A 23,578-nucleotide genomic window follows, 5' to 3' on the forward strand; every position below is an offset into this window, starting at 1 on the left:
TATTTTGTGTTTTTAAGCAGATATAAACATTTAATAGATGGTTTATAACATACTATATTATTGGGACATGCTATTGAAAGCAGATGTGTGTTTTATTAATGTACAATATTTGTCAATAATTATAACTACCCTATGAAGACATTTTATATTATTACAGCTGTGTTTTACTTGATTGTCATTCATTATCTGTTATTACACCAGCCTCTATTTTTGGGGGCCCACAGGAGGAGTTATAGCTGTTGACAAATACATTTATAAACACTTAAATCTGCTTACAACCACATTATAGTATGTTATAAACCATGTTTTCAACGTTCATATACTGCTTATGAATGCTAAATAGGAGGACTTGGTTATTAATATTTAAGTGCACGTCGAGTGTACAGTATATAGCCCACATCTGTCTCATTGTGCAAACTATACTATAACTGCACATGTAATGAGTGCAGGCGAGTTAAAATTTGATTTGGTGTCATATCATTTGATGACACTGTCAACAACATGAGATTCCACATGAGGATAAATGACACTTTAGTGGAGTTGCTTTTGTGCCAAATCTCTGCTCTCTGTGTGGCAGTAACATCTGCTGAAACATTATTGTCTCATTATTGTGTTGGATAATGCATATATTTTCTCAGTCCACAACAGCAGTTGTGTCTTTGTATTTTCAGTGTTTCTTTGTTTGCTGCTCGGTGTGCTGTATTACAAACAGCCAGGCAGTTACTGAATTAAACAATTATTCCGCTATCATAGCTATTGCCCTGCATGGTTTTATAGATGGGAGATTTCACTTATATTGCCACGTTTAAGTGCTTGTTCACTATTGAGATCACCCATGCAAAAATGGTATTGTACCTTCAGCTGTTTGGAGTATACTAGAATAAGCAGCACTGGTTTTGCACAATGCTATTTTAGCATTGTACTGTCACTATTGTCCACTATACAGGTGTGATCATAACCTGCAGAATTCATTAAGAGCATGTTTCTGTGTTCTTTTTTGAGAAAAGGCTGTTTCATATTCAAACGGTCAGCTTAACACTTGAGTTGGTCTAAAGAGGATGTCACACTGACCGCTGGCCTCAGAGCAGCAGGCAAAAGAATAATTTTAAATGGGAACATCAAGACTACCTGCTTTACAAAATTTGAAAAAAGGATTAATCCATTTACCACTGGAGAAAAGCAGAACACATGATTATCTAAATGTTAACCCTCATGTTCTGTTTTGGGCTCTTGAGACCCCTGGTTGTCTTTAACAGCTCAAAGAACAAATTTAACATTTTAACATAAAGAAAATTGTCCCCTGTGACTGATATATTATCATATATGACATTGTTAGATTGTTAGTACTGATGCAGAATTTTACTGTTGTGGCTAGCCAAGTTGTAGCTAGTTTTAACTACTGTGAGGTAGTTTAGTTAAGTGGTTACCAACCCAGTGATCGGGCCCCACCAAAGGGTCAAAACATAAATCTTGTGGGTTGTGACACGATTAATGGGAGAGGGAAAAAAAACAAAAGTTCTGATACACAAATCTGTATTTTTTTTTTTTTTGGACTTTTATCTAATCTTGGCTGTTTTTGTAAAGTATTGAAGAGTTTCACCTCTAAGGTCTTGAACACTTATCTAAATTACACCATCTAATAAGTTTAGAGGGGAAATCACTTTTAGTGGAACTGCTAACAGCTCATAGATGAAAATACCTATGATAGCTATGAAATAAATGTAGCATAGAGTAAAAAGTACAATATGTCCCTCTGAAATGTAGTAGAGTAGAAGTATAAAGTAACAGAAAATGGAAATACTCAATTGTACAAGTACAGTACTTACCACCTTCACTGTTACTCTCTAATCCCAAAATCCCAAATAAGTGTGTACACACACACACACTTGCACACACAGCTGCATGAGGTCTAACAGGGAGTTAGACTTCTCTGGAGTATAATTGACCCCAAACACAAGTCATGTCTTTATGTCTGATGACATGTTTCTTTGTCTGTGAATGAATGTTTGGCAAACAAAATGAATATACATTTGTTTATGAAAAGCCCATTAAGCTTGTTATATTTCCTTATATAGTGCAATAACAGAGCTTTACAGCCATTACTTTCCTCAGTACTTTATTCAATATGTAGAAAAGTCAAAAGAAATAATACAATTGTAAATAGAAAATTATTATTATTATTATTATTATTGCCCATACAGCAGTGGGGTCTGTAGGACCTCAAAGTAGAGGAGTACCTCGAAGTAAAGCCAATGTCAACAAAACACACGAGTTAAATACAACAGTTCAGGATCAGAAGTGTCAAAAAATATATAGCCTAGTCGGATGAAAAAAACATATAGGCCTAGATTATTTATTTTTTACTTGCCTGAGACTGTTCATACATTCAACACTTTATGCCAGACCCTCCAGTGTTTCATTTACAAACACACGTTTAAAAGCTGTTAAAAAAAATTGTTAACTTGAAGCTCTTGAAGCCTTAATGTAAATTACAGAAAAGCAGCAGATGGTGCCTGAGATAAAAACGGATATCTTCTGCATTATGTCTCGGTAATCCAATCCTACTAGATGCAACTTTTGAGAGACTGCAGGGGGAAAAAGTGGTTTGGCAAAGGCCCTGCGATCTGTTGAATGTAGAGTTTGTTTGAGGGGTGAGAAAATATGTCATTTCGGAGTCGTGGTTTATTCCAACGTAAGAGAGTGCGCACCAATGAGAGGCTGTTACGCTCCACCCTACCTGCCTCCTTTCCGCCCCCCCTTTTCCATCCACATACTCACTACTGAACACGACCTGCTGCCTTCCACATCTGGAGACGCTTTCCAACACGAGAAACTTCAACTTTTGCATTTACTCTGCGCAGAAACACAGACTTTGTCTATCCTTCAGTGCGAATTTGGCTTTCTCTTGGTAGTAAGTAGAGATTCTTGAAGTCAACTTGGCGTTTCTGTCTTTCTCTGAGCTTTTTACATCACCATTGGTAAACAGAGCCCGTTTGGGAGTTTCATACATTCAGTTGCTGTTTAACTGCCACGCTAGATTGTGTTATAGTTGAACGCGGTCTCTGGAAATAACACAGGCTAAATGACACATTTTGCATGTTTTCGCAATGCGTAAGAAAGAAGCGTAACCAGGGAAAGTGAAGTGCCACAGTGTATTAATTGAGTTGATTCACGCAAATCAAGCAGCCTAAACAAATCTATGAAAAGTTAGTAATATCCCACTCTGCTCTGTCACGAGACTGTTTTTATTGTTAAATGCTGTAATTAACCCTGTCTGAGATCCTGCTGCTTTCACTGCCGCTCGCACGATAGTAGATGTCTGCGTTGATAGTGACATGAGTCAGAGGGAATCAAACAGTGAAATTCAACAGCGACTAGTGATGGAGTGATACATTTCGGGCGTATTTCTGTCCAACACTGATCTAACACTTGGAAGAGAAGACTGGAATAAGCCATAAGGCGCACAGCTCCATACTGAAGTGTTTAAATTAGTCTGAGGGGAAATTTAAAAGACCTAAAAATACAGCGTTGGTTTCTTCCCTACAAAGAATCATTTGAACTTCCCACCGCAGAGCTAGAGCGACATAAATAGTTCTGACATGTGGATGTAATTTCAGACGAGGAAAAAAGACAGATGCAGAGAAATAAAGAGAGCGGGCTAAGCATGAGAATATAGTAGATTATAGGAAATTAAATCGAGGGCAGAGGGAGGCGATTACAGAGTTATGATTTCGCAAGCCGCCATAAGCATAGAGAGGCCAGATGGAGTAAAAAAACACAACTCGCTCCACTTTGAAGAGAGTTAAGTAGCTTAAATAATTTCATCCGAGCATCACCAGCGTCTGTTTGAGCCCCGCAAGGACTCTTGGAGGTAGAGTTGCCCCAGGTCAGGCATGGGATCCGCTCTGCTGCTCCACAATCTGGACTTTCTTCTCATCTCACTACTCAGCAGTTTATGCCTGGTAAGTAATTTTTTTATGTATACACATGCAACCATGTATCTTGTGTAATAACCAAAATGTCATTTTGATGTTGCACTTGTGAGCTGTAGAGGTCCAGTGGTGCCTCCTCTGTTTCACAGATCATTGACAGCATGTCAGGCAGCAGGTAGAAGAGCAGCTGTTATTACAACCGTTCATATGTTAAGTGTTTTGCGTTAGGAAATGTTGGGGAAAATGTAATGCCACATGAATTTTTTAATCAGACAAAACATGCACACAGATCATATCTGCAAAATGTACTCTCAGCTTTTGATTTATACAAAATCTGCTTATTGCATTTCAAACTTGAACACATGCAAATCAGCATGTATTCAAGGTTAAGGGAAGAGTGGTATTGACCTCCAGAAGAAAAAACAGAAAGAGAACCAGGGTCAAAGTCAAAAGCTTTGTACTCACATCACCTCCATTTTATTGCCCCTGTGCTGCATGTTACACATTGTATGTTTAGTTTAAAATGTTGGAGAATCCGTTGTGTATTGACACACATATTGAAAGAGTCATAACTGGACTGAAGAGGTTGACAGGGCTCCTAAAAACAAGCTGCTGTGATTAGTGATTACACTCTTGTTCCATGAAACGTGTCTTCCCACAGTTACAATACAACAACACAGTGTTTGTGTAAAGCAGCGCCTGGTAACCTAGTTCCTGTAATAAGCAGGGCATTGTGTTTACTACAGATTGTTTCATAGCTTTGCAAAGCTCTCACCTGCCTGAACTGAAGCAATTCTTGCAGTCAAGAATGACCTGAACAATTTCACCTCTCTGATTCGCAGCTGTAATGATTTACTTTTGCCCGACATTGTAATTTATAATTGCGCACTCAAATATTGCCATAGCTGCATCCAGAAGGCCTGCTGCACACACACACACACACACACACTGTGCAGGCAGAGCAGCGCACCAAGTTGGTTCTGTGTGTTTTGGCTGAGGCTGTTGTGCATTCAACAGGCAGTTCGCCCAGGCTCTGAGGTACAGTGCATTTTCCCAGTGATGTGGTCCATCACTATACCGCAGTGGACCTCTAGGCTCATTGGTTTAGATGGCAGAGGAAAACAATTATAACATAGCTGTGTATTTATAGCTGATTCAACATTCAGTCGTTAAAAGGCTCTGTCTGTGGATGGTGTTTACCCGTTTTTAAGTTTGATGTTTGCTTAGTCTTCCTCTCCACAAAAAGGTAATTTTTTTCCAAACTGTGACCAAACGGTACGTAGAAGTCACTGAAAGCCAAAGCTAAGAGTGGAAAGTCTGTGTCTCTGTTTAAAGAAAGAACACAAAGCTTTTTAAATTGAGACATACAATTGTCAAACTACAGGACTACGCCACTTTCCGGAGGTTTGGCATATAAACGATGATATTCTGGTATCATAAATACAACTATTCACCAGTACACAGAACACAATGAACTGGTTGGGTCCATACATGTTATCCACCATTTTTATCTGAAGGAAATTGGCTGATACAAGAACAGACAAGGAATCTCTCCATTGTGTTTTACACCTCAGCAGGCATGCTGCGGTGATAGCTCACAGACAAAGCACTGCCTCACACAACCTTTGTTCAGTGTGACTGGCTGCCTCACTTTCTCAGTTATTACATTTATTAAGCGGAAGCACTGCTTTCAGGAACCTCAGCGAGCATTTAATGTCTACCTCATGACTGTGTTTTCCTCTGGGATGACTTGCATGTGTCTGAATCCTCACTGGGAGGACTAGAGCTGTATCTGTATCTGCCTGCCATAGCCAGGCATTATGTCAGCTCTGGACAAAATATGACTGCGAGGACTGTCATGATTTGTAGTGCACAAGGCAGTTTTGACTAGTTTGACTAGATGTGGAAAATATCCGTTGTTGACGACCTTAGCCCAGAACTTTTTTTGCAGAGAAACAGTGGCTTGGTTCCTCAATGTAGCAGAAATTTCTAGATTTAGTAGTTAAATCACGGTTGTGTTGAACCTGAATACTTGTAACTATCAATTTCACACATAATATTTGTAAAAGTAACACTAAACTGAAATAACAGATACAGAACTGTTAAAATGCACATAGATGAAAGATTTATGTCCATTTTCCTCAGCAGAGACACACTCGTTTGATGTTCATTGACACGATCAATCAATTTGAAACCACAGGATCATGATTGCAGTCTACAATTTCCATCAAAATGCATGCAACACGAGAAACAAGTGCCATTAAATGCACAAAAGACAGCTTTTTATCATAAATCTCTGCCTCACATTTTCCCTTATTTTATCATTTAAAAGCCTTTACAGTTAATGGTCCTAAAAAGCACACACTGCATCACCATCAAAATAACCTTTCAGAGCAGCTATATCTATCTCTGGCAAATTACCCTCAGTGGAACTTCATAACACAGATTAGAGTGTGGGATAATCTGTGTCTCTGGTAATTAGGGGCAACAGATTACTTCTCACTAATTCACATGAACTGCTGCTGCATTTGTTAAATAGGCTTTAATATTGAATTAATTTTTGCATGCCCTTTTAACTGATCTCCAGTATGACTTATGATAATTTTTCCCCGCTTTTGTGTGAGTTTGTGAGCGTGTGTGTATGAAACAGTATAAAATGAATCTCCTTAAATTGATTCCACAAATTTGCTTATTGCTGAGTAATTTAGGCAAGACTGCAGAGACCTCAGTCTGTTTGATTGCCTCTTTTAATTATACGTAACCTGCAGCTTCATGCAGAGAGTTATTTACCATAAACTTTCCCTAATAAGAGACGATGCAGTTGACCCTACTGTCGTCATCATTTTACTCAATGGGACACACCTGACGTAAATTATTCTTTGTTTGCTTTTATTTTGAACATTTTAGTTGAAATTGTAAAATTAGTGTTGTGATAATGCTGCGATAATTATAGCAATATTAATTTTATCCACATTGCCCACTCCCAGCTGCAGTGCCTCATTATCTTTCAAGCACATGAACAAAAGTGGAATTGTTTTACAATTTAATGTGCAACACTGATTCATTTCCATTTGAAAAACAAATGACTCCTCTTCATGAAATTACAGGTGACATGAAAGTAAAACTCTTCTCGCAATAGCCTCTTTGGTTGTAATAATGTCACCTCTGACCAATGAAACTGTATGAATAGGATCTTTCTTTATCAAATATGGCTGTTTTTATTCACACAGGGTTTTGAAAGGAAATGCTTAAGGTTAGATTTTGTTTGTATTTTTCTCTTGTGAAATCATGGCTCTAGTCTAAAGTAAATCAATCCAAAATCTATTTGAAAAGAACAGATGAGTTAAACCAGGTATTTTTCCATATACATTTGATGTTTTCATTTATTATTGTGAGATACTACAACAAAGTGCCACCTATAGCGTATATATATATGTATATATATATGTATATATATGTATATATATATATATATATATAAACATAAACTGTTTGGACACAGCCTTGATCTTGATTCCCTCTGTTATCAGGCCCCATTAAGACACAGAGGGACAACAAAGTCCTGCCAAGACCAATTTACTCATCTCAGTGTACATTTTTGTACATTTCTTATTCCTTTTATTAAAGGAAAAACCCACCCCCAGATATGCTTACACAATAGGTATCATTAGTGTGTTGTTTTCTGCCTCCTAAAGGTTATTTTATGATGAAGGGCTCAGTTTTTGTTTTTTTGTATGTGTGTGTGATGCATGGCCAGACTTTATATTGTGACCTTTACTGCTCCCAAGTAGGAGAAGAGGAGCAGTAGGAGGTGTGTCAGTAATGATTAAGTAGCAAAGTTTAATTTTGTTGTCAAGAATTACCAGGATTTGTTGCCTGCCTTCAGACCACAAAAAGCATTAAAAAAAAATTTTTAATCTGCTATTTTTGTGTTTTTTGTGTATTGACATTGGTCACTTTTGCAGTAAGTTGCCAGTTGATTTACAAATCAGAGCCCACTGCTCACAAAAACAATACAACAACTTTGAGGAAGCCCTCAGTCATAACAGTTTAATTTCTTACTTCAACTTTCGCAGCTGAGGATCCGTGGAGCGAATTGCTGATTATTGCTTTGCTTGAGCAAATGTGAGCTCTCGCATGGCGGGAAGCTACTGAACAGGCCAAGGGAACACTGGCCATCTGGCCATGTGAATCCACCAAAATCCACACCAGAAAAACAAACAAACAAAATACTCATTGATAATCTAGCATGTGGGCTCACAATCAGCATTGTTTCTAAGAGCAAACGATGCATTTTAAAGCTATTAAAGCTATTTTTATGAAGGTTATGTATATGTCATTGTTATATTGAGTAAAAAATCATTATAAACTGGATTTTTAGTGACTTTCAGTTTCCTTGGGTATGGCAATGAGCATGAAACTAGCCCTAAGGTAGTTGTGACATATTTTTATGTTGGCTAATTTGACTGTAATACTAAAGGATGAAACACTTTTTATTATAGCTTTAATTAGGCTTAAAGTTAATGATTTTAAACCAACAGGCAACTCCCACTGTCTTTCCACAGTACAGGGCAGTGATAATAGTATCTGGTTGTTTGGAGAATTTGAATAGTGTTTATTGTGTGTGCTTCACTACTTCAGAATGTCTCATAGTTGTTACTCGGTCTAAATGAAGGTTAAAAAAGTTTAATTAAATAAGTTGTTGCACCGCCATGTTTCTACAGTATCCCAGAATGGACAAACCAAGCACTAGCTCTAAATAGGGCCGTTCACGTTTAACGTGAGTTTCGCGGCCACCGTAGTTTATCCTACACGCTTGGAAGGGGAGGGTGATGCGAGCGGTATTCAAATGGTTGCAAACTGGAATTTCACCTCTAGATGTCACTAAATCCTACACACTGGACCTTTAAAGTGCGGTATAGCCTGTTCATTTGTTGTGGCTCTGCTTCCCACAAGGACAGCAGATGCTTTTATGTTGGATCCACTTCAGACTATTCTCTCCATCACACAATTACAGGATGGCTGTTTTGCAGAAGCGATAAAGAGGCAGTTTGATTGGTCATCAGTGAAGTGCTGTAAACAACCAGTTTGCTATGCTCACTTTTTCTCAGCCTGCCTCTCTACTTTTACTTCAGTTTCGTACATTTTACAGAATGATGTTTGTTTGGACAGTACAGACAACTATGAAGTTTTAGTCAGTGGCCATGTAGCAATATACCTGCTAGTGTGGCTTGGCAATAATTCAATATTATTGTTTATCAACCTTCAGCCGAATCATATGGTATCATGATGATATGATCTTTTCATATTATCATTCTACAAATTCCTGTTGTCTTAATCTGGGTTTTCAAAGTCTGACACTTGGTGCTAAGCAGGTTGTGTACAGTGGGTTTATCAGAGCTGTTTTTGAGGAAAACAACTTTCTGCTGTGGCTGAAAATCAGGCAGATAAGAGCAGTGAGACTGAACCAAAAAAAAAAATCAGGAAACTGTGGCATAAAACCAAAACAATGAGCTGGAAGATGTTAAAACACTCCGTAAAGCTGTGGGGAACTGCAAAGTCAGGTAATAATTCTCTGTGAGTTTGTCACTTTCACATTACATATAGTCACTTGATCCATTGTTAATATAAGATATTGATTAGAGCTTCAGGGTTTTGTTTTACACATATAAGGAGTTTCAGTCTCAGGTAATATATAACAGTGAAACAAAATTCATTGGTTTGAACATCAGTTTGATTATTTCACATGTGGTTTTCATTCATTTGCCATATTGTTACATAATGTATACTGGCATCATACTAGTTTATGAACATTAGTGCATGTCTGTGTATACATTGACCTATTAGTATTGGTTGTGTTCCCATTTAAATTTTGAGAATGTTTTTTTTTTACACTTTACGTGACAACTTTTGCAACTTTTTCCTACATCATGAAAAGTATAACTAATGGCTAAAATAAAAAATGTGAAACTATCCCTTTATATTAGTAATTATAAACGCCTGATGATAGTCTCATTTCAACAGTTTCAATAGTTTCATTTATTTAGTCTCACAGTCAACAGTTCTCATTTCCACTCTCATGCTACAGTAGACAGCAGTTGCTCGTGCTAATTCCAGTTTGGACTAGTGTCAGTGCAAACAGTGGGTTCACATTGTTGCACTGTTGAACTGTATAGGCCGATTGTATGATGTTACTCGGCTGCCATCTTTTATGCCTGTGTGAAAAGCAGTAGTGGAGGAAGTATTCAGATCCTTTACTTAGTAAATACTAATACCACACTGTAAAAATACTCTGTTACAAGTTAAAGTCCTTTGAAAATGTTACAGTATGTAAGTATAATCAAGAAAATGTACTTAAAGTATTAAAAGTAAAAGTATTCAATGCAGAAAATGCCCCCTGTGACTGTTATATATTACATCATTAGATATTATTACTCAGGCATTAATGTAAAAGCAGGATTTTCTGTTAATCAATTAATTGACTAATCGTTTCAGTTGTACATTTTCATATTTTTTCTATGCATTCATTTGTAAAGTAACTCGTAACTACAGCTGTCAAATGAATGTAGTGAAGTAAAAAGTACAATATTTCCCTCTGAAATACAGTGAAGTAGAAGTAGAAAGTAGCATGAAAAGAAAAGACTAGTAAAGTAAAGAACAAGTACCTCAAATTTGTACTTAAGCACAGTATTTGTGTGAATCTACTTAGTTACATTCCACCACTGGTAAAATGTAGAAAAAGTTATAGTGAGCTTTTTTCTTTTTTCTTTTCTTTTTTTTTGTATTGTCATACTGGGTGTGGAAAATTACCCAGAAACTTCAAAACTTCACTCTACAGAGCAATATACATTTAAACCTGCCACAGGCTACATGTGAATTAACAGTTATAAGTGGTGACAATAGGTCAGGAAAGCTTCTAGTTGTGTTTGAGGTATAGTTATGGATAGTGCTTTAAACCACAGGAAGCTTGTACCTCTGTGGAGACAGACACTGCACTCACTTCTCGAGTGAAATATCACATCATCGAGTCACTGAAACACACGAAAAATAACATGTTTACACTCTCAGCTTTGAGAGTATCATGTAATTGTGCTTGATGGACTGTGGAGAAATTGAAATCAGCAGTAGTATATAAAGCTGAAGGATTTGAGAGGGTGTATTCAAGTGCACAGATGGTATTTATACCCACCTTGGTAAGATGTAATTTCTCCATCTAAATGGCAGATTTGAGAAATCCTGTTTTGTAATTTAGCTTTACAGCACGTAATGTGGATTAAAGCAGCATGGAGGTGTAAACTCTGTATCAGCTGCAGATTGTAAGTCACTCGCTGTCGTCACTGGTCAGTTAACATGTTTGCCTGAATTTTCCTGGGATCAGCATGGGATTCAGCTCACAGAGGCAACTTGTAGTGGGAAAATATCCTTCCCACACATATCATTATGCTCTGTATTTCACTGCAGAGCTTTACAGTAGCTGAGAGGATTCCTGAGATAATGCAGAATAATCTAATTTCCTTTAACTTTCTCTTAGGAATGCCATGGTTATCTTTTTTTTTTTGTATTGACTGACACATTGCTCAGTTTTTAGAGGGCCTGTGAGTCAGACTCATAATGTGTGTTAATATGAGTGTCTTCAGTTTCACCAGCATGGTAAGGTTATACCATGGCTGTGTTTGACTCAGGAAAGGGCTTGTTTTCTTGACTTACTGTGACCTCAGCTTTTTTTCTTAACTTTTCCACTTCAAGAATGCTAGAGTATGTGTAACTCAATGCCACTTTTACACCTCACTCACTACACTTTTAACAGATATTTTAATGATGTGCCTCTGCCCTATGAACTTCAGCATTCATAAAGATCTGCCGTTTGGCTGTGCACTCTGAGTTTGACTTGGTAAGATTTTTTTCCTTTTTTTAATGCCTTTATTTTTTTAACCTTGACGACCTAGTGATGCATTTAAAGCGGTTTGTTTGTACTCAGTGATCCTGTGAGTGATGCATCTTCATAAACTAATGAGTAGCAGTTTGACAAAGATCGAAAGCAAAGGTGGCAGTATTTAATGATGCCTAAGATGCTTTAGTAAACTACATCTGACAGTTTCGCCTTCACTATTTCTTTTTCTCATTGTGGACATGTCATAAATGAAATGGGGTTTTTTCTGCAGACAGGCAGAAGTTTCCAAGTTTCAGCTGAATACCCGAGACATGCCCTATGTGGCAATGGTTATCTCAGAGAAGTTAAAGCCACGGCCATGTGTCAAACATTGGACACATTTCAAAGTGATAGGCTGCCTCTCCTCTGTCAGTCTTTGATAAGGTGGTCTGGTTTATATCTTCTACTCACTCAGTGTCAACATTGTTTTCACTCAAGCATTGCACTTAGAAATTGTTGAACAGAAGAATAGCAGTATATAATAACTCAACAATTCAAAAAATCAGGGACACACTGATTGTCAGTGCTATGATGAGTTTGTGTCCTATGTGGTTCTTTTTCATCAGTTACCTGCTGTATCAATATTGTGGTGCAGACTTCCTTGTGGGCAATATGCTTGGAATCCCAGAGTACCTCAGTTGAGTTGACATGTGAAAATTCTCAGCTATGTAGATGCCTTCGCCCTTGACCAACGCTTCTGCTCAGGCCTACCCCCACTGTTGGTGAAGGGATTGAGTTTCAAATATACAGAAACTCCCAGACTCATTCTACTCTCCTAATGCAACAAGAATTGAGTTTGTAGACAGTTCCGAGTCAATTCCTTAAATTATCAAGAGAGGGAAGAGTAGGATTTTACACATCTGATCCAGTTGTTTACGTGATTTGGAAGCTGCTCAAATTTTGGGCAGGAATACTCCCCCGGCACATGGCTTATGGCTGAGCAGAGGCCGGATTTCTTAAAAGGACCTTTATTAGTTTCATTGCAAAACTCTGGGGCTTATGGGTTTGTAAGTATGCAGTTCACAGCTCCAGTTTTTCCAGCAATAAGTAAGAAATCCTCATACTGCAGTAGAGGGGAAATCTCAGCCAATTTATATTCAGATAACAATGCGATGTTTGGCTGGACTTTCCTGCATTAGCTCCATGGCATTTAACACATGAGAAAATGAGAGCACAAACTCTGAAAGTGGTTAAAAAGTTGTAGCTCAAGTTATCACAGATCTGAAGTTAAAGTGCTCCATATGAATATACTTGTATAGTCCTGGAGGGATTTAATTGATGTTTGGGACTGACATTTACAAGTGTAATGTTAATTGTGTATTGAAGGTCAGACAGATGATTAATTCCAAGTGTTATCGCAAATTTTTTTGCTTGAGTTCTTCCTCCAACATTAGAAGATATTGCTCATCGGTTGAAGTTCACCGTGTCTTTCCCTGTTAGACTGGTGACGTGTGTTGGGATGGGCTCCAACCAACCCTGTGATTTAAGCTCAGTGGATAAGAACTGAATAAATGATTGAGTGAGTAAATTAATTCAGAAATTAAAAACACAACGTTGGTTGATTATATTGTATTGTATATGAGCTGTCTGTGTAAATTTTGGTGCAGGTTTATTTTGGGGAGTTGAGTTGCACTAAGCTTGTGTTTTTTCAATTAAAATCGAAGTTTGACAAACAACAAAAGCATCTTAGTGAATTAGTGCTTTGGCGCCAGTCACACAGTGCATGGTGTTAGTCACTCAAATATACTTCAACTATGTCTGCGTCTGTGTGTGTAAAAATGTGCACTAAATAGAAACATTGTTTGAAATATAGCCCATGGATTCGTTGCTGTATGTAATATAGCAAGTGTTTTAGTATTGAGTTTCATAATTTATCAAATTTACCATGTGACTCTCAAGCTGGAACATCCGTTAGAGTTTGTGGCTTATTTCCGCAATTATTTTTATTGGTGATGTAATGTAGCATGGTCGTTTTTGGAAGAACCAGGCCTCTGTGTGAATTAAGTTTATTTGATGTGTTATTATTGATTTGGTTTTTTTCAAGGATAATTTGCATCATAAGGGCTACAGTAAAGAACTATAAAAGCCAATCAAGAACCTACATTCAGCATGTTCTGTAATGAATATTGGAGGCTACAACATCAGCTTGGAAGATTTTCATTCTTTTAATATCCCCACAAAGTTTTATAATTCCAAGTCCAAATTCTACTTGTACAAACGTCATTACAGCATATCTCTATAGTCATGGCCATAAAAAATATAGTGAATGTGGCTTTAAAGGTGATTTAGACACATGCAGTAAACAGAAGAAGATAGTAAAGTGCCTCAGTATCCCAGATAATATTTACAATCTATCATATTTACATAAAAAAAGATATGAATGTATTCCAGCTACTAAATGTTATGCTTGCATGCTCTTAACCAAATATACAATGAAGGCATGAGTATGCAAGCATAAACTCAATGAAAACTTGAAGGGAAACTCCACCGAATTCATACATCAGAGTCTGTTTACAGGTACTGCATATGTGAAGTCTGATAAATTGCCTCAAGTGATGTCACTTGAGTCAGCATTGTTTGGTTTGAAAGTTCAAGTTGGTTTCAAGTTTGAAAATGAAAAAATGAAAAATGGAGTTAGACAGAAGTGAGCTTATCAGACCTCTGTGGCCCGCTCCTCATCTCTGCTTGAGGCTAGCAACTCGTAGCTACATTAGCCGCTACTAGCATAACACACCAGAATCGACGCTTGAACTGTCAGCGGTCGAGTTGCATTATGGGTAATGTAGGCACCAGGTTTTGACAAGGAAGAAGAATGTGTGGAATAAAAAAAGACAATATCTCTGGTTCTGATGCATTGATTTTGATACTTTTTTTAAACTGCCCATTGTCCAACAGTGTTTTAGGAGTGCAATTCTAAATTCTCTTTTAAAGAATTTGGGGTAATGAAGCTTATTTTGATTTGCAAGGTACAGTAGTTTGGTTTCAGTTTAAATATGTGACAAGGCAGATGTTGTGTTGTCTGGGGTACATTTGAAAGGGACTGCTAACAATTATGTCAATGAGGAAAAGCTCAGAAACCCTGGTACTGTATGATCCTTTGATGTGCCAGTTTTACTTCAGTTCACCACTGCTTTTAAACCACTGATGTAAAAAATATTATCTAGGTTTAAACCCAACAACTTCTTGTCAGTAGGCAACAGTGCAAAACACCAGCTTCATATATGGTAAAAAAACAAAAAAAAACAAAGACATTTTTAAAACTTAGTCCATAAAGATGGTTTTGTGTTTTAGTGCTGCTTTTTAGTGACTGCATGTGATGTCTTACTTTGTCGTGTTTACAGTGAGCCAAATGTGTGCTATCGACTTGTTCTCATCCGTGCACACTGTTTGCCTTTTGCTACAGACTCTGCCTTTTACCTATGAGTTCAAGTCATAGTCAGTCAAATAAAAACATGGTTCAAAGACCTCAGCGCGTGACCTTGTAGTAAGTGGAAAGTGGAAAGCTCATGCTGACAGGCCAGTTGCAGGCCTCTCAGTTGGAGCACACAGTGAACAGTGTAGTCCATGCTGCATTTTCTTCACTTACTAGACAGTCTGATCATCTTCATCCTCAACTATATGCATTAACATTTGTGTCTCGGATATGTATTAAATCCTTTAAATGCAGTCATAATGTGATGTATGTATCTATCTCTGTAGTTAATCCATTAATGGCTCAGCAAGTCATTTAGTGGCTTTACGGAATCAGATTTGTGGAAAAACAGCTTTTTATAGAGTCAGCAGGCCTGCGAGCAGCATTTGAAAAGTAACAGGGACTGTGTTTACACACCTGGTATGCTTTTTACCTTTGTTAAGTGTTTTGAATTATGTCTTGACTGAAGCTACAGTGTGATTTTTATTTAATCTTTCGTAGCTTATAGCTTGTGTTTCAAGTAGACTTCTGTCGTGTGAATGCTTTTTCCAGGGAGTTATGCTGGGAATTTTGGTTATTTATGTTAACCCTTACAGCAATGCTTTAGTGAACAACTCAACATATACACATTTTAAAGATCATGTTGAAGGTTATAGTAATGTTGTTACTATCATGTTTTATTAATTTCTCTGCAGCAGGAAAATCTGTGGTTCAGAAAAAAATATTAAGAATAACCTTGTGCTAAAAATAAGTTGGAATACAATGAACTAATTTGGCCACATGTCAACGTTATTAATTACAGTTTGAAACCGATACATATTTCATAATGGTTGTTAGTTCATTAATTCTTTGCTGTTCTGCCAAATTAGAGAGCTCCGACATGACCTTGCCTTTGCTTCATGATTTTAAATTCAATCATTCAAGGTGACCATCTGCACAAGGTTCACTCTCAGCAGCCTCTTCAATAAGCAAATCAAAAGGATGGAATAATAGCAGGAAAAGAGAGACACCTTGGGTGATTAAGCAGGGCCTAATTTGTCTACAATTTAGAGGCTTTATTGGGAAGACAGTTACAATTAAGGGCCTTATACAGTGTCCTTGTCCTAGTTCTTAGCAGGCAGTGGGCTGCTTGGTGCTCCTTTGGTTAACAGTGGAAAAGGGACTGATTGCTTGGAGTGTTGCCCTCTACATTTGTCACCTTTTTGTATTCCACTCTTTCTTCACTCAAATGTTAAACAACTTCCACAGCACTGATTGCTGTGATGTGCTCCGTTCTCACTGGTAATGGCACACAATATTCCAGACCAGAAGGACAAGTGTCACATTGGCTTCTGGCTCCAAAGTGTGCTTCACTCGGTCTTACTGGTCAAACTGTTTGCACACCTTCTCCCAATGTGTGAGCATTTGCGCCTAATATGTTTTGTGCATGTGTGTTGCCTCTTGGACAGGCATGTCCACATGGTTTTATGGTTCACTGACTTTAGTTTTACCATTATGTGGTCAAAGTCTCTCACTGAGCTTTTTAGGCACCATTGCTCTGACTTGAAAGCACGAGATCAACCAGAACGACTGGTTAGGGCTGCAACTAACAATTATGTTAATTATTGATTAATCTGCAGATTATTTTCTCAATTTTAATCATTTTGTTTATATTTTATAATTATATAAACATATAATTAATTTATTAAAATAGTGAAAAATACAGTCACAATTTCCTAAATCCTAAGGGAACATCTTCAAATGTCTTGTTTTGCTTAACCACCTGTCCAAAACCGAAAAACATTCAGTTTATTATCACATAAGATGCAGCAAAGTAGCAAATCTTCCCAATGGAGAAGCTGAAACCAATGAATATTTTGGCATTGACATAATCAGTTAAATTGGCAAAAAATTGCCAGTCAACTAATTATTTTAGCTCTAAATAGTAGGGTTGAGCAATATGGATGAAATATTTTGTGACAATATTTTACACATAAAATAATCAGGTGGTAATGTTTGGTTTTGGCTAATTCAATGAATTTAATACATGAATAATCAAGGCAGCTCTTTAATTTGATTTTAAAAAATTATGTAACTCCAATATTTCCATAAATGTATCCTGTTCATTTATTTGCAATACTGCCCACAATGATCTAATACAGCCAGAGACAATAAGGGAACGTCTACCTCAATATAAAAATTATAACTAAATCTCAACTAAATCTCTTTTGTCTCATAGTACATATTGTCATATTGTGCATTCCGTGTGTTAACCTCTGTTTACATTGCAGGCGAAACTAACTAAACTACTGCTGCTATTAAACCATCAATTAATAAAATGAACTGATTACACTAAGTGACCATGAACACAAAAAGAAAGAAAATGAGGCTAAAATATTATCATTGTTGACATTGTTGTTGACTCTGTAAGGAATACAGGAACAAGCTTGAGCAAGCAGAACGATCTGCGCTCTGAGAATGCTGATGGTGGCTCGATGGTGGTTGACACTCACATCCATTTAGACTTGTGAAAGCTTTGTGATGTTAAACAAAGTGGAACATAAATTGAATGAAAAACTCCCTGCAGGCAACAAATTATAATGTTGACAGTCCGATTGAGTGCTCTAATATTGGAACAAGGTTCTGCAAATTAAGTGGATTTGCTGTTAATTAGAGGCTGACAGAGAAACATTTGTGGCAGCGGTGAAGACGCTGATATGAATGAACAGAAACAAACCTTTGCACACAGGATGATCCACCTGAACTACTGAATGAGGCCACATGACCGGACAGTCACTGTCATCATTCATTTATGAGATCTTTTGTGTAAAAAAAATTACCTTTGGAAAGCTTTCAGACACTTTAAGGCTTATCCTGTTTTTATTTCTTGCAGCAGTATGTATTTTGGTGAACGTCTCATTTAAAAATGGATGAGTCCATTAGAGTGTACCTGCTGTCAATCCTAATAAATATTGAAGGCCCCTACCTTCTGCGACCTCACCTATTTTGTTTTCGCAATTACTGTAGGTCAAGGCGATTTGCAGGTATGTAATTAGATTAACTCACAAACCTGATATTTCATTCAGTATTACAGCTGATACTAACAAATGGAAAACTTAAATAATACATTTTTAATGGCTTAAGTCTATTTCTCAACACATAATGTGTGAATGTGTTGTTTCTATGTCGGCAAAATGTAGTGGACAGTTTTTGTCAGTGTTTCTCTCTGATGAAAATCAACATGAATGAATGATGCTTTTTGAATTCTAATATGACAATATCATGTTTTATCGTCAACTGCTGTGATTTAGAGGATTACTGCTGATGTTGCCAAGCTGTGACTTAGAGGGTATCATATTACACTATGCTATAGTGTTTGGAGTAAAACTACACGATCTGTTAAATCTGAAAAAAAAGATTTTATGGATTATACAACTTTAACCTATAATCCTCATAATCCATATATACAAAAATGACTATATTTACATTTATTGTAACCCATTGACATGCATTAAGATATTAAGAAATGTTTAGTGCATTTGATTGTTGCATAACCATTAGTAGTTTTTAAGCTTTTGATGAAAATTAAAATGCTGCATTTGCATTGCTTTATTGAAGAAACGGCCCGTACTTTGTGTATTAAGTCACTTATATAATGCAAGACTGGTCCTTTTTAATTTGAGAGAACAACACAATCACAGCTATCTGGGCCCCATGAAATGTATGCTGCCTCTCAGAGCACACACAATGTTTCCATCAAGGACAAAAGTGCTGTTCTTCAGGCTTATGACCAGAGCAGGGTATAATTAGGAACTAAATGCTGCTTTAAGTCAGAATGTGGTCTGCAAGCATTTCCAAAGGACAACCAGTCTTGTGGTTTGTGGTTTTTATCATCAAATGCAAATTGCACAGTTGAAGAGGAGTGGCACTGACTCATAGAGTTTATAATATCCAGGAACCTCATCCGCTAAAACATTCATGCGGTACAATATGTCAAAAGTAACATATTCATGTTTTTTCCAGATACTGGACAGGCCATTAAAAACAAGATTCAGCGGAGTTCTAATTTTCTAGACCCCCCTATTTTGTGGAGAAAAAACGTACAGGAAAGTCCAAAAACCCTTGGGATCAAATTTTGAATATATGCCAACAACAAGGAAGTGAATGTTAGCCTATGGTGTAAAGAATGGCAAATGACCAAAACAAGTACATAAAACAAACATTCAACTGTATTCCCATAATAGAAGCGCTTTACAGTGACCAGAGTAAATATTATCTGTATATTATTTATCATCCATGTGATGAAGTGTGACCTGGAAAGGAAAGTCTCACTTTATACGACCATTTACCTAAAAATCTCATCCTCACTGACGGATCAGCCAACAGAGAGAGGCATTATTGGAAGACTATGAAGTGATAGAGAAAATTAATATGGTTTGTGTTTCCAGTTAAAATAGTAACACTGAGGTATAACACGAGTGTGTGTATATACAGCACACAGTTTGCCATCTTCCCCTCACATGTATAAACTATTTAATAGTTGGTTGAAGACTAACCTCATGTTTTCTAAATCATGTGAAATGTACCCTGAAATGAAAACCAGTAACATCTACAAACACATCCTCAGATAATGTATCTCACACTTAACATATCTCTGTATAAAGCATCTGTCAAAAGGGAGAAAATATTATGTAAAATATTCAAGATCACATTTGGTTCTCATTAGCACAGAAATCAATTGATAATTTCACCATGTTTTACAATTTATTAATAATACAGGTAAATGGAATTGCGCTTCTTGTCTAAATACTGGATGCAAAGAGAACAGCAGTAACTGTTGTTTTTCCATTGAGCTACAGCACTGTATATGTGACATGATCAAACTATATTAAAATCATGAAAAACCGTCATTGTACAAACTTAAGATGCACCCATTAGGGATTCGATATGTATGAATGATATAGGGGACAGTTAATGTACTGGAACATCAAAATTGTCGTCTAACATCAAGTCGTTGGTATTGAGACAAATCAAATGACATGTTATCTTTATTACTGTTCAGTGACATTTTTCAGGTGCATCACACTTGAGAATTTCTGCTGTTGGTTCCAATCTGCATTTAAACTGACGTATTTTGTTCATGTTGGAGATGAAGATGGAGAGGATATCTAAATCCCAAGTGTTGTTTTGGCTCTCAGCCAGTGACTGACTGAGCAGAGTCAGCTTTAAGACTTCCAGTGGTCTTCTAGTGCCACCATTAAGCTTGCCTTTCAGTTTTCAAATGAATTTATCTCCTAATCCTACAACCTTTCCCGTAGTGCCACCATTAGGCCACACTTTGGCTACTCTAGTGAATAAAACACCTAAACCAATCTACGCTATCTATCACTTGACCAGCTTATGGTTAAGTTTTCTGTCAGAGTTTTGTCATTTGCTGGTCTAATCTTGCTGATCAGACAGGTTTCAGTTGGATTCTTTTGCAAATTGCAACATTGTTAAATCTGCTGTTGTTAAGGTTAATTTGAGGGACTTAAGGATATTCCCTTGAATGACCACAATTTAGCCTTTTTCTGCTGCATATTTGTTATATACTTTATAGCTTCCTAGCTCCTATGGAGCCTTCAGTAATAGTCATAATCTTTCAGAAATATTGTATATAGTAATTCATTCGTATAGCATTGTCATGAATCAATCAGTTAGTGTGATTAAAAGATTGGGTTTTGATGCCATGTAATGGTAAAAAAAAAAAAAACTAAACAGTGCAGTCCTTAAATCTCCAGTCTTTACATTAATTTATTCATCTTTATCTTTTCAATTATTAAACTATTGTAAATATATTTGTAAGCAATCTACTCTAACAATTTGTTCATCAAGATGCATTTTCTCAGTGTGGAAATGTGGAAATATGCTGTTTGTGATTTTAAAAATCTGCATCACCTAGCCATTCTTACTGTAAATAAAAGGTGTTAATCCTGGTAGAGAACTTTTTCTTTTAGTGCAAAGGTCACAGCCCTTTGAAGCATCAGCCTTTTGCTCAGAAATACACAACTCTCTGCTACTAATGAGATCATTGGGCTGTACTTTGTACTTTGACTCGCAATCCATTGTTGACTTATTGTAGATAATTACACTCCATTGAACTCGGTGGTGTCTTTGCGGTTCATTAAACTTTTTGGATCCTCAAGTTTTTTGTTTTGTGCTTTCTAATGAAAGTCTACCTCACAAGCTCCAGCATTTGACTCTCTTATTCACTGTAGGGCATTTCAGGAAATGACTTTGGTCAACCACAACTTTTTTGAAAAAAAACAAGAAAAAGCGCAAGGCTGTCCACAATCAAGACTGTTGGTAATGTACCGGAAACCCAGTGTCTCCACTCAATGTATGCATCGCGTCTATCCACATGACTCCATTTTTCAAGCAAGATTTTTTTAGATTTTTTTCCTTTTGCTACAAAACATTCAAAAATCAATAAATGAACACCGAATATATTAATTTGTGGCACCAGACAAACTCAACTTGTATAACTAAGTATAGCTTAGCATTAAGTTACTAAAATAATTCAGTAACCAAACGCTGGAATTAGAAAACTAAAACTAAACTGTAAATGTGCCTTCACTCTCATACTATATAGTGTCAGTATTTAGTCATAGTGGTTCAACACTGTCTTGACACACCAACCTAAATACAGTTCTCTCAATATTGGTCTTATATCCTTGCAGAGAGCTGCAGTTTAAGTCATCAAGCTGCAGTTTGCGAAGACAAATAGAAACTTGTGGTTTATTCAAGTGGAGTTTGTATTCTAGCGACCAGTGATGAAAACACACATATTTATATGGTGTGTATTTTTCTAATTTTCATTTTGGCACACACTCAAAAGCATTTAATAAAAAGATGACTGTGTTTTAAATGAAATGCAGTAAATAAGAATGTCCATGTTTCTCCCTGTGAGAGTTGTGTTTACTTTGGAGGTTTGGACTCTGGCCAGTGGAGGAGGAATAGTTTTCAGAAATAATCAGGAGGCACACTTATTACCCAGGATTCTCTTCTTAAAATGGTAAATGATACTCTTCTACATCCCTGCGAGCAGGAGTCTCCAGATGAAGGAGACATTTCCCTAGTTTTTGAGAAAGAAAATAAACCCCTGAAACTCCATGTCTTATTTTAGTTTAATGTTTCACAGGGGCTCAAACTGCGCTGTAAAGGTTAAGATAGTTGTTCTTAATGTGTTGGAACAGCAGCTTCACTTACCACATTTGTAGAAAAAAAGCTGAAAAAAGCAAACTGTAACTGATGTGCACCCTGTGATATCAAAGTGTAGTAAACTGGCTGACATTTCACTCCACTCTGAATTGTTTGACTTAAGTTTAAAAAAACCCTGATGACAAAAAAAATTTAACATATAAAATAAAGTAGATACATAACATAAATTAAGAGCTTGTTAATTTCAATTCAAACAACAAAATTGCAGAACCACTGATACTATACTGTACTATACAGTGATGATAATGACACTTGTCTTTTTTGAGGAGTTACCATCCAGATTCACTGTTTCTGGTTTCCTGTTTGTTGAGCTTTCACCTAAAGTAACACCAGCCAGTTATTTAGATGAAAATAGTGTTAATGTCTCAGGAGCATTCAGTGGAATATTCTATATTGGCATAGTTAGTACAGTAAACAGGTAGTATCTATCCTTGTTCGCCTGCGGTCAAATGTTGTTCCATCTGTGGTTGTTTGCTGTGCAAAGCCATAAACGTCTTCATTCTGTAACCTTATTCAGCTCTCAGACTGGACATCCTTATTTCAGGGCTGAAAGTAGTGAAAATATTGATGGATTGAGGTATTATGGTTTTGTGTGCAGCAAATCCACGACAGCTTGGTATTTACAGTTTCATTTTAAGCTCACGATATTACGCACTTGCATCAGAGACAATGTATGCATGTCTTTGTTCCCAAATAACTCCTTGTCTCAGCGTGCAGATTTAGAAGTTCCTCAGCTGCTTATTTAAGATTATAAACAGGCACCATGAGAGGGCTTAAAAAGAATAGAAGATATCAAAACTTTGCTTTGCTGCAATAGTTAGTTCTCAGCAGAACTATAGATACTGCTCAGCATGCAGTACTTCTGCCATAGTAATTGCATGAGTACATTTACTCAAGTACTGTAGTTACTGTAAATACAAATTAAAGGTACTTGTACTTGAAAATTTCCATTAACTAATGCATTATACTTTGCATTGCATTTAAGAGGGACATATTGTACTTTTTACTCCACTACATTTACAGTAAATAAAGTTGTTAAAATTAGCACCACCTCAACCAGCTATA

The 23,578-nt window shown here is 36.8% G+C and overlaps 1 protein-coding gene across 5 annotated transcripts in view; it reads left to right on the plus strand.

The window, feature by feature from the left end:
- Positions 1–23,578, plus strand: part of pth1r (parathyroid hormone 1 receptor) — a 61,880-nt gene that overhangs the window by 8,632 nt on the left and 29,670 nt on the right. The window contains exon 1 of one of the 5 annotated variants that reach the window (XM_044220183.1): positions 2,696–2,911. The exons of 1 other annotated variant lie outside the window; for it this stretch is intronic. In XM_044220183.1, the coding sequence (XP_044076118.1) occupies positions 2,711–2,911 (201 nt within the window). In that variant the 5' untranslated portion in view covers positions 2,696–2,710. Of the gene's footprint in view, positions 1–2,695; positions 3,963–21,333; positions 21,599–23,578 lie in introns of those variants that run through there. 3 more of the 5 variants (XM_044220186.1, XM_044220185.1, XM_044220184.1) reach the window with 3 other exon arrangements.

Source organism: Siniperca chuatsi, linkage group LG13 (genome assembly GCF_020085105.1).
Source record: "Siniperca chuatsi isolate FFG_IHB_CAS linkage group LG13, ASM2008510v1, whole genome shotgun sequence".
Taxonomy (NCBI): Eukaryota; Metazoa; Chordata; class Actinopteri; order Centrarchiformes; family Sinipercidae; genus Siniperca; species Siniperca chuatsi.